The sequence below is a fragment of the Filicampus tigris genome, chromosome 17 (assembly GCF_054856515.1).
Source record: "Filicampus tigris isolate MCC_2025a chromosome 17, RoL_Ftig_1.0, whole genome shotgun sequence".
Lineage (NCBI taxonomy): Eukaryota > Metazoa > Chordata > Actinopteri > Syngnathiformes > Syngnathidae > Filicampus > Filicampus tigris.
In genome coordinates this window covers 14,660,616-14,675,177 of record NC_141233.1, presented here as the reverse complement: position 1 = coordinate 14,675,177, position 14,562 = coordinate 14,660,616, and the positions used below count along the sequence as shown (strand labels likewise).

Sequence of the window (14,562 nt, the reverse complement as noted above, 5' to 3'; positions counted from 1 at the left end):
GAAATAAAAGAGAGAATCTTACCAACCTTATTACCCCCCCCCCCTCCACTGGCCCTAATCCTCTTCCGTACACTCCAAACCAATAGTCTGGGCTTCTATTTTCACTACAAATTGTTGCTCTCCCTGTTCCCCCGTTGCACTTAAGAGTCCAAGACGAGCCTGAACAAGTTTTGCTTGTGCGAGAAAAAAGAGAGAGAAAGAGAAAGAGAGAGAGAGAGTTAGAGAGAGAGAGAGAGAGAGAGTCAACCCAGGGGAAGAAGAAATATGCGTAGTATGCAATCTCGCTCTGCTCTCAAGACAAAAAATGGTTTGTTGCCCATATCACTCAAAATATTGAGAGAATTCCAAGTTTTACACAATCAGCTGCTTTGGAAACTAGTCGGCGGGTCCCTAACTCCTTGCAAGTTAACGCCAACAACATCCCAATTTATACGACTGAGGGATGTTGTCACAGTATATTCTCCGAGTCAAATATTTTTTCTTCCATTCGGTTCAGCAAATTTTACCACAGAATTCACTTATTTGAATGAACCAATCAAACAGTTCATTTCCTTTTTTTTTTTTTTTCAATTCTTGTGCCCCGATCAACCGTGTTAACATGACATGTCCAAATCTAACAAACTCAAGCGACTTGTACATCAGGAGACTTTGAAACGATTTGGAAAAGGCCCTTAGACAACTATCATCTCACACCTGCTCATATTTAAAGATAAAAGTCAACGCAAACATTTGGTTTTTTTCAAGAATATGTTCTATGCAAGCCCACAAGTTTAAAGAGGGCATTCTGATAAATATTGCGTTTGTGGAATAAGTGTTAATGCACTTGTTTTGAGCCATATCTGGGGGGCGGCCATTTTGTCTTCTGTCGACTGAAAATGACATCACAACTGCTCACAACGACCAATCACGGCTGACCTGTTTTCTGAATCTGAGCCGTGATTGGTCATTGTGAGCAGTTGTGATGTCATTTTCAGTCGACAGAAGACAAAATGGCCGCCCCAAGAGATGGCTAAAAACGAGTGCATTTTGCTGCTTAACTTATATTCCACAAACGCAAAATGAATCAGAACTAGTGGGCCTGCTGGGAACATACTCTTGAAAAAAAAAATGTTTGGATTGACTTCCGCTTTAAAGACAAATTGGAGAGTTTTTAAGTCACAGCCTCGCGTCAGATTGTGAATTTTGACAGGGTCAATAAAATATGCTAGTATGGTTCTGAGCATCTTTTCAATCGTGTACATTATAACTATAAATGTTGCTTCTTGCTTGCAGAGTTAATCAAGTTGTCATGATGGCGTTTTGCATTCATGTGTTGTGTGTTCAAAGTGCTTTCGGCATCCTGTTGACAAAGTGCTTTCAGAGCAAACCACAGTACAATATTCTTGGGGAGGGCTTGGAGGAGGGGGTGGGGGGTGGGGTGCTGCTGCACATTATCACGGCTGCTCACATTCAGATTAGTGACGTTGGACGATGACTCAATATTTGAAACAACACTGTGCTGTGAATCAGGAACCCAAAAAGAATGGGTCGACAATAACCGGCAGTATTCTGTAGCTAAGGACACGCATTGGAAGACAAAGATGGAAGACGCTGGCCCAGCAAACGTGAACAAAATTCCTGCCTGGCGTGAGCTCACTGCTGTTGCTCGGTGACCACCAGACAGAAATCTACCGTTGCTACGACAGCCAAGTGGACACGGGCCATAAAAACGCCTCGGACTATTCCCGCAAACTTCCCACACATGCCGTTGTCTCCAACGACAACCGAAGACTTTCTAACGATTAGTCCTGCTGTCAGAGCACGGAATGCAACAATGTCCTGTTGGGCAGCAAAGATGGGATGGATAAAGCAGTTTCGATGAAGCGCAAATTACTGTCATAAAAGGTTTATGGTCTGTAAATTCCCTCGATGGCGACAATAATAGGGGGAAAAAAAAAAAACAATGGCGTAGGAATGACTACAGAATTAAACTGTGATTAAAAATGGTGACAAAAAGACTGGTGGTGTTGATTCAGTCTCAAAGACCACCGTTACATTACATTACATAGCAATTCATCTTTATATTTATGTTTAGTAGTTCACAATTGTGAAAAATATATTCTTAAAATAAAAGATATCCGTGTGGGAGTAAAAAACACTTTCCTTATTATTCACCAAAATGAATGGTTGGTTTGGAAATACTGTATTGAGCAATGTAATTGTAAGACGGGACATTTTTCAGAGCGGACTGAGGAGGAAAAATCTCAATCTCAAATCTCATCACACCCCAGGATAATAAGATAGGACAACCTTTTGGAGACGCAAGACAACCGGACAATTTCCGTCTTTGACCAAAATGATGAAAACAAATCTCAAATTAGGCACCCTGCTCTGAGTCATACATGAAATAATATTCAGATGGATATTAGGGGTGTCCTTATCCGATAACGTGATTGGAAATCGGGGCTGATCACCTGATTTTCAGATGATCGGAGATCTGGGGAAAAAAAACAAGATACACAATATGTGTGTGTTCAAATTTAGATCTTAAAAAAGAAAAAAGTAAACAACTTTAGTCTGTTTTGAGAGTGTTACAAAAAGCAATTGGCACTGATGTGATCAGCAGATACTTAAAGCCAAAGACTCAGACTCGGGTGCCAAACAAGTGCGATCGGGACATCCCTAATGCAAATTGGTGCCCGACATTTTGAGTAATAAACTCCTTGATGAAAGTTATAAAAACAGTGGCGCTCACCACACAGCACATGAGCATCTGGCTAACATGCTTTATTTCTTAGCATTCGGACCACTTCAAGCACAACCAAAAACATCAGACGAATCTTCTGAGGAGACTTAGCCTACTATAAATTCTTTTGTGACCGGCAAATCATAAAAAGGAACCCATGTGTCGCAACGAATACTGTCGACTCCTAAAAGTCTTCCTCAATTCTATTCACATGCCTTTTCTAGTCAGCATCACTTGACTCATGCCATGAGGACAATCTCGAGAGGAAGCCAAAGCGAGGCTGAAGCAACTGTTAGCATCCTGACATTAATCGTCTTCATCATGTGAAATTATTGTGATATGTATCGGCATTTGCCAAAAGGTGCAATCACATTCACCGAACATAACGCACTTGAGATGTTAAGTGGAGCCGAGCATGGAGTACACTCTTGGGGTTGGGCTTCAAAACGGGCTTTTGGTAGCTTATCACAAACTATTCTTGGGCACTTTGTACCCTACATTTTACAGCGAGCCATTATGAGCTATTAAATATGCAAAGCGTCTAATAGCAATTCAGAAGATTCTCTGCATCATCTTGAATTCTTGAAGTGAATTCTTGAATTCAACTTGACAAAGAGCCTCGCCTGCTGCTGCTGGTGGCCCCCGCGAGCTACTCCCCCACAAACACGGCACCTCAAGACTGAGCAGAACATTTTTTTGAATGGTATCTTTGGGCCATTTTGATATGCTCATATGCACTTATGGTTATTAAAAACATATATCTTTGGGAATTATTGGTCATGGACTGATCCCATGTGTTGATCCAATTTGTGATTTAAGTTTTTGGTGGACTTTGGAGGATTTTCAGATTCTCCAGCACACTTTAAATTTGGGAATGACTGGATAAGTGTTTGAATGAAAACATGATAGAAAATAGGCCAAACTGTTGATCTGTTTTTTTTCAAGTGGTCTAAGCTGCTGATGACCATTAATGTCTTTATTTGCTTAAAACACAAAGATAAAAGATCTACTTTGATTGAGGACCAAGGGAATAAAGAACACATTTCAGAAGCTAAAATCAGAGGATGAATATTTTAAGAATGGTTCAAAAATGGCTTACTTCTGATGTGTCCCCTGCACTTTTTTATATAGTGTCTATGACCCCTGAGAAAGGTTAATATCTGAGGATTTGGACTTTTCAAAATACTCTAATAAAACAAATGAGCCAGAGGACAACAGAATTTTTCCATCCACTGCAGTGTTGTATTGTATTGATGATTCTATAATTGTGACATGAAAGCGGTGGTATTAAGAGATGGCCAAGATAAGACACAGTATGCATGGAACTATGTGGCCGGGGTATCAAGTTGAAACGATCCAGAAAAAAAAAAACTGAGAACCACTAATCAATACAGACATTACCTGCAGAGGAGGAGTCGTCATGCTCTGAGCTGAGGTAGCCATCACTCCTCCTGTCAGGGGTGCTGCAGCCTGAGCCACGTCCAATGTGCAGGAAGGGCGGCGACATCCGACTGTCGTCCCCGGAGTCAAAGTCTCGACTCAGGCGAAAAGGGCGCAGGGTGTCCGGGTGATGGATGCTGGACGTCTTCTGGTTGTCTCTACTCCCAGCCTTTGGTACCAACAGGTTATTCCTGACAAAATTCTCGTTCAGCTCCAAATCCTCATACTCCTTGTCGCTGTTGTCATCATTACTCCTCGCTTGAGAGACGCTAGGATTGTTCAATCTCGGATTGCTCGGCTTCCGAGGTGGAACGGGGATGGGAACGGGCTTGCCTGTTTTGCCGCTGAACTTGCTCCGCTCTCGGCTGAACGAATTACTCGCCGCGTTACCTGGCTGGAGCGTCCCACCCGTGTCGGACACGAGGGCCCCTTTACTGTCGCACCCGTCGCCCTGTCTATGAGACATCCTCAAGTTCCCACTCTTGGGAGTCACGAGAGCCTCGGCGTTAAAGTTGACGTCTTTGCCGTGACAACTTTCCGCGTCGTTCTTCCTCTGTCGCGCCATGGTGGTCTGCAGGTAGATCACCTTGAATTTCTCCTCGGACAGAGCCTTCTGCAGCCGCTTCAGGTTGACTTTCGAAGCCTCCAGCTGCGACTCGATGTCCTCTATCGAATTCAAGTTCATTTGTGGGACTTCGCCGTCGGGAAATTCATTCCGCCAGTGTTTGGCAAATTCCTCTTGCTCCCACATCGTGTTGTCGTTCACGCCCGGCTCACGGCCAAATGCAGTCTCGCTGTGCAAAATGTTGCAGCTATCGCAGTGATCTCACCTAACGTCTGTGGCGAAAACGTCGTCCTTTTTTTCCAGTAGAAAGTGCAGTCCGACACTGTCAAACTGACCACTTTACGACCATCTTTAACCCTCTAACACTAGCAAATGACAGGCGAAGGCGTGCACCTTGTGTGATGATTTAGTTTTGTCTCGGAGAAAAGTTTCAACACTTCCTGTATCGGCCGTGTTGCCTTCAGGAGCTAAATGGTCAAATGTCTTTTACGAGCGAATCCACAAGCAGGTGCATTTGAAGAATACATGGATAGACACGTGTTTTAAAACGTGAAATAACGTTTACTTTCTGATCAATTTCTGAGATTATCTCTTAAGATAAATGCTCACTTTGTAAAAATATGTTCAATACTGTTATTGGGCACTGTAAGAAGGTGAAGCAACGTAAGCGGAAGTGTCACGATTACCCATCAAAGCGTTAAATTTAGAATCATGCATGTAATACATAATCCTCAAAATAAATAAAAAGAAAACAATGTGGTCGTTTATCACGCTTTCATCTGGAACGCTGCTACGACGAGGGTACCAAAAAATCCCAGCTACCATGAAAGCAACTTGTTTTATCCTTATGATGATGACTAACTGAAGTCGACATGGAACCTAAAAATGGCATCAGTACATTTGTACTATGGAAACTAAAATTTCGTTATCAAGTCACCGAAGCAATGAAAATGGATCAATAACCTACACTTGAGTTCATTGGTCTGAATAATTGTAAAAGCACAATTTTAATGATTCCTGGTCGTTGTGATTTTGATGAAATTGGAGACGTCACGACAAAAGTGGCCAAGGAGAGAAGTTGCAATGTAAAACTGGGGGTTTAATAGGCTAACTGGTAGTGGATTGTGTATTTGAGTGCTTGTTTGGAAGATGTGCTTCTTTTTTGCCGGAATATCACCAAAGTAAAGAAGGCCCGATCACTAACCGTTCTCAATATAAAATCCTGCTGTGAGAAATCAGGAAGTCTCGACTAAGACTTCCTTAAATTTCTGCAGTGTTGTTTAAAAAAACAAAGAATAAACTTGGATGTATGGTAATGGTGAATCAATGTTAGATTTGTGTCAATGAAGAACGTTACCTATAAATCAACAGATAAAAACATTGTGCGCCTTTTTGTGCGTAGTCCTGCAATATAGAGACGATTAAATAATGACTACAAAATGATTTGATGATGATATTTATGTCCAGTCCAGAATGTAGCCACGACCCTGATGAGGATAAACATTCGAAAATGGATGAATCGTCTGCAGTACTGCATATTGTGGCCTCTTCAATTTGTGGTAGCGTGGCGCCCTCGTGTGGTTGCAGATGCTACACACTGAAACACAACCTCACGACATAAAATGCACGACATGAAAATGACAGCATCAATAGTTTACATTTATTTTTGGGACTATTTCCACAGGATTGAAAGGACAGTCAACTTTGCTTGTCGTATAAACCGTGGCAACACGTATAATTATGAAACATTATGACAACGAGTGACTATAAGACCACAGGATACCCTTGTTGAGGACGAAGACAAAAAACATGGAAAAACAATCCACATCTGCCTTGAAAACATCTACACGGCACTTCAAACATACAGCACGAGAATACCAAAATAGACATATATTACTTTTTTCATTGCGTAGAGAGGGAAGGAGCATATATTAATATTAAAGTACTTGTATGTTGTCATCCAACACATCTACACTTCAATTTGGCAGTGCAATTAGGTCTCTTTTTAAGGCAACAATAGGAGGAGCACCACAGGATGCCACCACAGGAGTTACAGGCAGGTAGTTTCAAAGGCCACAAATAACCTCCCTGTGTGTTACAAATATATTCACGAGGAAGACGAATCACTACAGCTTGGGCTCAAAGGTTGTAGGTTATGATCCTCAATTAGGTTCCTGAGCATAAAAAGGAAATATACAGCAACTAATCATACAGCAGAAACTAATCAAATCTTTAATGATTAAGGTCAAGATTTAATCTCATAAAGGGATTTAATCCAAAGTATATTTTTTTCGAATAACAACCGCGTCATAAATAACCACAATATATACTTTATCCCAAATCTGCAGATAAAAGACGGAAGTCACGGAAATGTCTTTGCCTTGCAAAGATCCCACATGTTCTTTGCATAGTTAATTGATTTGCTGTCAGTAAGTGCACCAAAAAAATTAAAACCATTGAGCAGAAAATGGAATCTATTGTTATGTGAGGAACAAAGTGCAAAAGATATATACAAATTGTTGTGGTGGCTCACATGCTCACTCGATATCTGCGGGTCTATTTAAAAAAACATTTTTTTTATGCTTTTCTGATGGCGCATGCCACCAGAGTTTCTCGTCTAGTGGTAACAAATGCCTGCTGTTTTTCATAATAGGCTGCCTCATTAATAAACGTGGGATAAACAGTGCCGGTGCCTTGGTAGGGGATGGTCTTCCCGTCAAATGTTTGGAACATTGGGTCACCCGGGTTCAGTGGCTCCCAGTCGCAGTCCTGCAACAAAAACAATCACGGCAACGGGGTGAGGTGACCTGAGTGTGTTGCGCAATGTAACAATATACTGTTTTCACAACAAACTCCCAAGTTCTCATTTCCTCTACCATAATATTTTTTTTTTTCCTTTTTACCTGTAGATTGGGGTGGACCATGGCAATAATGTTTCCATTGGCATCTCTGGGGTAGTCAACTCTCTCTGAAACCCGGAAAACTTCCACTGTGCAGGACGGGAATTCCATGCCTAAATGGAACACAATCCTAACATGTGAACGGTCAACAGCAAGGAATAAGTTTAAAAAATTCATTTAAAATGAATTATCATCCATTATGAACTTTGATTTACACACAGGGCAGCCAGTAGTACACCTGTCACATGCGTCACCGCTCATGCACATACATCGGCGCTATCTGCCGCAAAAATCAAACTAGCAAGTTGTCTTATTAGCCTCCAATGTGTTTTTTTTTTTCAACTCTTAACTTAATAAAAAAAAAATGATTAGGAGACCAAATAATCACAGGTATTTGCATACACAGAGTGGGGGGTGGACTTTTACCCTCTCAACTTTGTTGTTTTTGACCTGTGTTTGTCTCATCTGCCAGTGCACTACGGCTTCACCAAAGAAGGGAAATATGGAGCGGCATTTTCAGGCCATTGATTAAAAAAAAAAAAAAAATACATTTCTGAATGATGATCATTTGGAAGTGTAATCGTGGCCCGCTATCAGCGGCCACCGTCCGCACTCAGGGCAAGTCATCAAGAGAAAAAGTAAGGACAGAAAATGTACACGTGTTGCATTGCGCAATATGGGCTCATGCAGTGACTACAGAAAGAGGGGAAAAAAAAAAAAAAAAAAAAAAAAGGAAAGCCAGGCTAATCAAAACCCCTCGCAGCTGCCGATGTGTGGTAAAAAGTCAACATTGCATTGCATTTTACGCCGTATGAAAAGGAGAGAGCTTTTAAGTGTGCTCTTGTACACCCTGGCAAGTTCTTTCTTCACGCAGCTCAGCTTCAGAGAGCAGGAGAGATCGATTCATCACCAAATCGCAGCATTCAATTGCAGTGCCAGTGTGCACCGGAGACAGAAGGTTACCGCGCCGTTGGCACTAAAGACGGAAGCTGACCGGCTCCTAACAAGCGCGCTATTCAACAGCAGCCCAGTTGGAGGGGCAAAGCAACAGACTGCGACTCACGCTTGGCGCACGTGGCTAGTTGACGAGAAAAAATAAATAAATAAAATGGAAAAAAAGCTGGGAAATGGTTGCCTCGGGAGGGTCGCCGCCGAGCTAGTTCGAGGTCCTAGTGCAGGTATGCGTGGGTGAATTCTGGGGCACCCGTGGGCAACTTGTCATCTCTCATTGTGCGTCTTGTTAGGCTATGAGGCATGCGGACGGACAAAATAGACTTCTTGCGTAACACTTTATGAACCGCAAAACTAAACTGAGCTGACCCGGGAGTAACTGATCGCGAGTGGTCATTCGGGATGCGCATTTGACTACGTTTTCTTGCTCAAATGTGGGGGGGGGGGAATGAACAATTCAATAAAATAAATGATTGTTATTATGTTATTAGGGAAAGTCAACGCACATTTTTTTTCTTAGCAATAACATGTTCTCTGCAGCCACACTATTGTAAACTTGATATTGTGATTAATATTGTGTTTGTGGAATACGAATTAAAATGCAAAATCCACCTGTTTTTTATCCATCTCAGGGGGCGGCCATTTTGTCACTTGCTGTCGACGGAAAATGACATCACACTTGCTCGGGGGCTCAAGTAACAACCAATCACGGCTCAGCTTACTTGAGCCCCGAGCAACTGTGATGTCATTTTCAGTCGACAGCAAGTGACAAAATGGCCGCCCCGTGAGATGGATAAAAATATCTAAAAATATATCCGTAATAGATATTACTGGAAAAAAAAAATTGGGGGTTGACTTCCGCTTTCAAGGCTGAAACTTGAGACTCAAGACTAAATCTGCGATGCGATGCCTGTCTTACCTTCGTTAAACAAAGCGATGAAGTCCAAGGCATGTTTCAGTATGACCCTCATAGCTTCAAAGATGTTACTCCTCAAAACCCCTTGCGGCTGAGGACCCACCTCCAAGCCTAAAAAAATAATGACAAAGCATGAAGCTTTTCTACCCACTTTACAAGCGCATTAACCTGCTTGCATTTGAGAGACTCACCAACGGGATGTTTAGCGACGGAGCGGGAAGTGGAATATTTCAAAAGCGGATGTTCGTTCAGTAGAACGAGACAACTGGCGGGAGCCATGGCTTTCTGAAACATACCCAAAAAATATTTTTTAAAAACTCGAGGAATTAGAAAATACGATATTAGTCCTTGAACGTCCTTATTACTAACATTCCAGTCCATGTTTTCTATACGACCATGCTTGCTCTTGAACCTGCGCTATTAGCGTCTAGTCTAGTGGACTGTCCATGTGATGCGATCTTGCTAGCGGAAAAGAACCTACAGAATCATGGATGTGAGAAAGCTTTTGAAGAAAGTAAGCTTTCATCACTGCTGGTAGAGCAATTAATTTAGCTGAGGCCCCAGCCTAGCTAACCTCACAAAGTCCTGCGCTATTAGCAATAGCTTGTCTATTAGCCTGCAACTCCAAGCTCCTGGTTGTTTACATAAAACAAATTGGGCTTGAGAGTGAACTTTACGTTTAAATGGCGACGTTAAAACGTTCACACACGCGGGGCCAAGTAATAACTTACGGCATCTCCTTGTGTCTTTGTTCAAGATGTAAAAGCAGAAGTGAAACCGCTTAGTAATAAAATCTCTTCGTAGATACTTACCGCTAGTAACACATGAACTCTAAAGAGTTTGGAAGAATTTGAACGATGCAGCCGAGTGGAATCAAGTCGAGTTGAGGCGCCGCCTTTGAAGCTTAAAAGAAATACGCTGGCGACACGGGTAGTAAGTTAACAGCGTACCTTGATGTAGTTCATCATCTGCAGATTGAAGTGATCTTTGGAGTTCTCCAGGATGAGAGTGCAGCCCATGTTGGACGTGGTGTTGTGGAGGTCAAAGATGACATCGTAGGCCTCTGGGCTTCCCTTAGGTCCAAAAAGTCTGTTGATCTCTTGAGCTCTCTGCACCTCGTAGGGCAACTCCTGACCCCCTGAAGCACTGAAGAAGGAACCTCATTAAGACATTATCACTGACAGCATTTGCTTTTGGCGCTAGTGGACTTGCAGCGCATATGTTGCAGAGAAGCCAAAAATTACACAGTGGTTCCCGCAATCAAGGATGCTTTCAAATAATGCCATTTTTTTTTCCTAAATGGATGATAATGGAAAACACTAACAGCCATGTGAGTGATGAATCAAGTAATATAAATGTGAATGTAGAAACACAAACTATCCATTATCCATGAGCTTGACAGAGCCTACATATTACAATTTGACACTTTATCTTTGCTAAAATGAGCGCCGCCGCTATTTTTGTCTCCCTTTTCTCTTTTAAAGCATTTCAAAATGACACCACGTCTAGGATATTCTCTAACCTACTGTACAGCCGCATCTCTCCCGCCCATATTGTCTCTGCGTGCACACATCTGCACTTTGTGTCCCTATTTTCAGTGACTACCTGCTATTGTCCTGAGAGCCCGTGCATGGGCACACAAGCACAGTGGCTGTTGATGAGTTGTGAAAGAGCATAGGCGGGAACAAAAAAAAAAAAAAAAAAAAGTAAATGAGGTTGAACTTGTCAGTCTATTTTGGTTTCAGAAAAATGTATCTCGGGCTGTTTTTAGCAAGCATCTAAGCTTCTTATGTTGACTTCAGGAGAAACACCAAAGTGTTTCAAAGCTGGAGAAGATATTTAAAGATCAACGTTTTTTAGTGAAAACGAACCATACAACTAAAACTACAATTGAAAACATATTTTCATGAACTAAATAAAACTGAACTGTTTAAAAAAAAAAAAAAAAAAACTGAACTTACAATTTACAAAACACCTACTACATTTATAGGGGAAACGTTGTTTTGCTTTTGCTTTTGTCAGTTGCTCGGATGTCTGCCGTGGCCACGTTAAGTGGTTAAGCTTGTCGCCTGCCACCATGGGGACCCCGGATCAAGACCATCCACCCCCAACATTCCCCGGATATATTACTTGAGCAAGACACCGACCACAAATGGCACCCTGGGCGCTTAAGTGACCCCCGGCTACAGCTTGTGCCACTAACAGTATGTGTTTGCTGCGTCCACAACGATGATGGGTCAAACGCAAAGGTCAAATTTAATGTCCAAACCATTCACACTAACGGACAATCTAGTCTTCGGTTAACCTAACATGCATGTTTTGGGAAGGTGGGGTGAAGCCGGAGTTACAAGCACACGCAAACTCCAAGACATTCAAACCTTGAACCTTAGAACTATGAGGAACAAGTTAACCATTAGTGCGGCATGCTCCTCCACTTTTGATTAATACTTTGGAACACACTACTATTGAGGGCACTTCCCCGGGAAACGGAACTGACCACCAATGCCATTTAAAAAAAAACACTTGTGGTTGTTATTACGTGATAATGCTTTGGGAAACCTCGGGGGAGATGTTGTGATGTTACCCAACTACATTAGGCTGCTGTTGCATGCTCGGCTGACTGCGTGCGCCAGCCAGGCTTTGCATAAGACTTCATTTCCGCTATAGTGCACACGAAAGGGAGCGCATAGAAGGACATTGGGGATAGGGGGGATTAATGGGGGGGGGGGCGGTTGGCTGGTCGTCTTAAATGATTTGCAGCTCGGTCACGTTTCGCTCACGTTTCTGTGCTGGCTGCCAGTCAGCTGAGGACCAGGAGGCGGGCCTCTCTCTGCCTCTCTCTCTCTCTCTCTCTCTCTGATCAGTCTTGGATATTATTGATGCCGGACCATGTAAACATTACGCGGCACGATAACACTCTTGACCCATGTGATCTCCTCAAAGACACATTCTGATACAAGTCCATTCTGTGGGTTTTCTTACGACAATAACGTGTCACGTTGTTTACTTGCACGAACACTTCCACCGGATCCACTAACAATAAACAACATATGGAAGTGGGACTTACTGAATATGATCCCTATTTGCTGTCTGTTGATAAACATAACCGGATAGAACGGGGGGAAACGACCTCGAGCATCAAATGCAAGCGATTGTCGCCGTGTTTTTTTTTTACCTGAGGTTTTCCGGAGTGAACGCTCGGTTCAGGTCCGTGTCTACGTATCTGGCGCATTTTTCCACAGCCCTCGGGTTGGTGATGAAAGGTTTAGTGTCGACAGTCTTCCTCTGGATCTCGGCGCCGTTCTTCATCCACAGGTTTACGAGCGTCACGCCGGACATCTCGTTCCCGTGAGTCCCGCCGAAGATAGCCACTCTCCGGGCCTCATTGAAACGCGCGCTGCTGTTGTATTGGGAAGACATGGCTGGGCAAGTTGCGACGAGGTGTGTGTTCTTCGAGAGCCCAGGACAAAAACAAACAAAAAAAAGTTTGCAACCGGAGCTTGGCACTTCTCTCTGTTTTTTATTTTTTCAAACGCTAGCTGTGGTTCTGCGTTCGCGAATGCTGGCCGCCTCCTCATTGGAATCTGCCGCCGTGAACGTCATATCTACCTGAACTACTGATGTTAACACGTTGCTTCCCCAATGTAAGGTGACAAATATCGTCGGAGAAATAATACCACTAATACACTTCCGGGGAAGTCGTTTCAAAATAAAGTCGAGTTGGACCAGACATTGTAAAGACATGACAAAATAATAGGACGCTACATCCTGTGATCGCCTACATTACACTCGAAAAAAATACTGCCGTACTAAACGGATTTTCTCCAGTACTGTACAACACATGTTGTTGTTGTTTTTTTTGTTCACTATTATTCAGAGTACAATGTTTCCACATTATATTGCGGTTCACTCTTATACTGTCCCGCTATGTGGTACAATTATTTTTCGTGTTATTACTCTATTATACTAATTGCACAATATTTGAGTGTTGTCCATTGCAATTGCTCTCTATCAGTACATTAAGTGTTAATTGTGTATTATTTTAAAAGTACAGACGTTTTTTTTTGTTTTTTTTAATTAGACCCCCGCCATTTGTGGTGGATAAGGACCTGGCCAGCCCGTAAATAGCGAAAATCCGTGTATAATTGACCCCCATTACAAATGCACTGAAAAAAAACATTTTAGAATAGATGAATGTGCAGGTGCTGAACTGCAAGAACGAAGGGGTCCACTGTATTTATATTTTGCCGATTTTCAATTAATTCCCGCAATGGAAAGGGAAGTTGTAATACCCAAATGATCGTATTAAAAAAACAAACAAAAAAAAAAACGTGTCATAATTTAATTTCTCTATCCAACCAACCATTTTTATATTGCACCTTACCTCTCCACACCACAGTAAATTACAAACACACAAAAAAAAAGGGGCCCCGGGGAGCGGGAGCCAAGCCCAGCGGACTTGAGTTGAGTGGCAGCCAACACCTGTGCGAGATATTTGAACAAGTGAGTGACCCTTCACTGTGAGGCAGATGTACTAAACACAAGTCCAGCCTGCTACACAGAATTCTGAAAATAAAGTCTTCTGATGTAAGTAGACTTTGTGACATCATCATAAGGTAGCTTGTCAGATTCTTTAAAGACTAAATTGCCCTGAGTGTGACTGGTTGCTTGTCTATGCGCCTTGCGATTGAGGTGGCACCCACCCAGTCCGGGATGTACTCCACCCTCTCCGAAAGACATCTGGAGTTAGGTTCCAGCTCACCCACAACTTTTCGTCTCTGTCTGTTCCAAATTTGTTGTGACTTTAATTTTCAGGAATGTAAAGAAGTGGTCCTAATATGCTTGTTGAATTAAGTGACAAGGTGAGAGGGCCAAAATATAAAAACTGCAACCACAATAATCATATTTTTAAGATTTCAAGACTGTAGTTGGCCATAGACAATAATTAAATTGGTTCAACATTTAAACGATAAACTATCTCTGAAAATGTTTTACCTCCAAGGGGATAATAGCAGTAACTATTAACCTTAGGAATGCGCTTTTTTAGCGCAGGTTTACTTATAAA

General features: G+C 42.3%; 2 protein-coding genes across 3 annotated transcripts in view; both read right to left on the bottom strand.

Annotated features, from left to right (window-relative positions):
- abr (ABR activator of RhoGEF and GTPase) overlaps positions 1-5,363 on the bottom strand; it is a 71,042-nt gene extending 65,679 nt beyond the window's left edge. For both annotated transcript variants that reach the window (XM_086057031.1, XM_086057032.1), the window contains exon 1: positions 4,127-5,363. In XM_086057031.1, coding sequence (XP_085913157.1) covers positions 4,127-4,916 — 790 coding nt within the window. In that variant the 5' untranslated portion in view covers positions 4,917-5,363. The remainder of the gene's footprint in view (positions 1-4,126) is intronic.
- A 1,005-nt stretch (positions 5,364-6,368) lies between these two features.
- Positions 6,369-14,045, bottom strand: aspa (aspartoacylase). Its single transcript, XM_086057088.1, has 7 exons — positions 13,882-14,045; positions 12,673-12,947; positions 10,448-10,643; positions 9,689-9,782; positions 9,501-9,608; positions 7,634-7,743; positions 6,369-7,499 (listed from the first exon to the last, which is right to left on the bottom strand). Exons 2-7 carry the CDS (start codon positions 12,915-12,917, stop codon positions 7,308-7,310), a joined length of 945 nt encoding a protein of 314 aa, XP_085913214.1. The 5' UTR covers positions 12,918-12,947; positions 13,882-14,045; the 3' UTR covers positions 6,369-7,307.
- Positions 14,046-14,562: the final 517 nt, after the last annotated feature.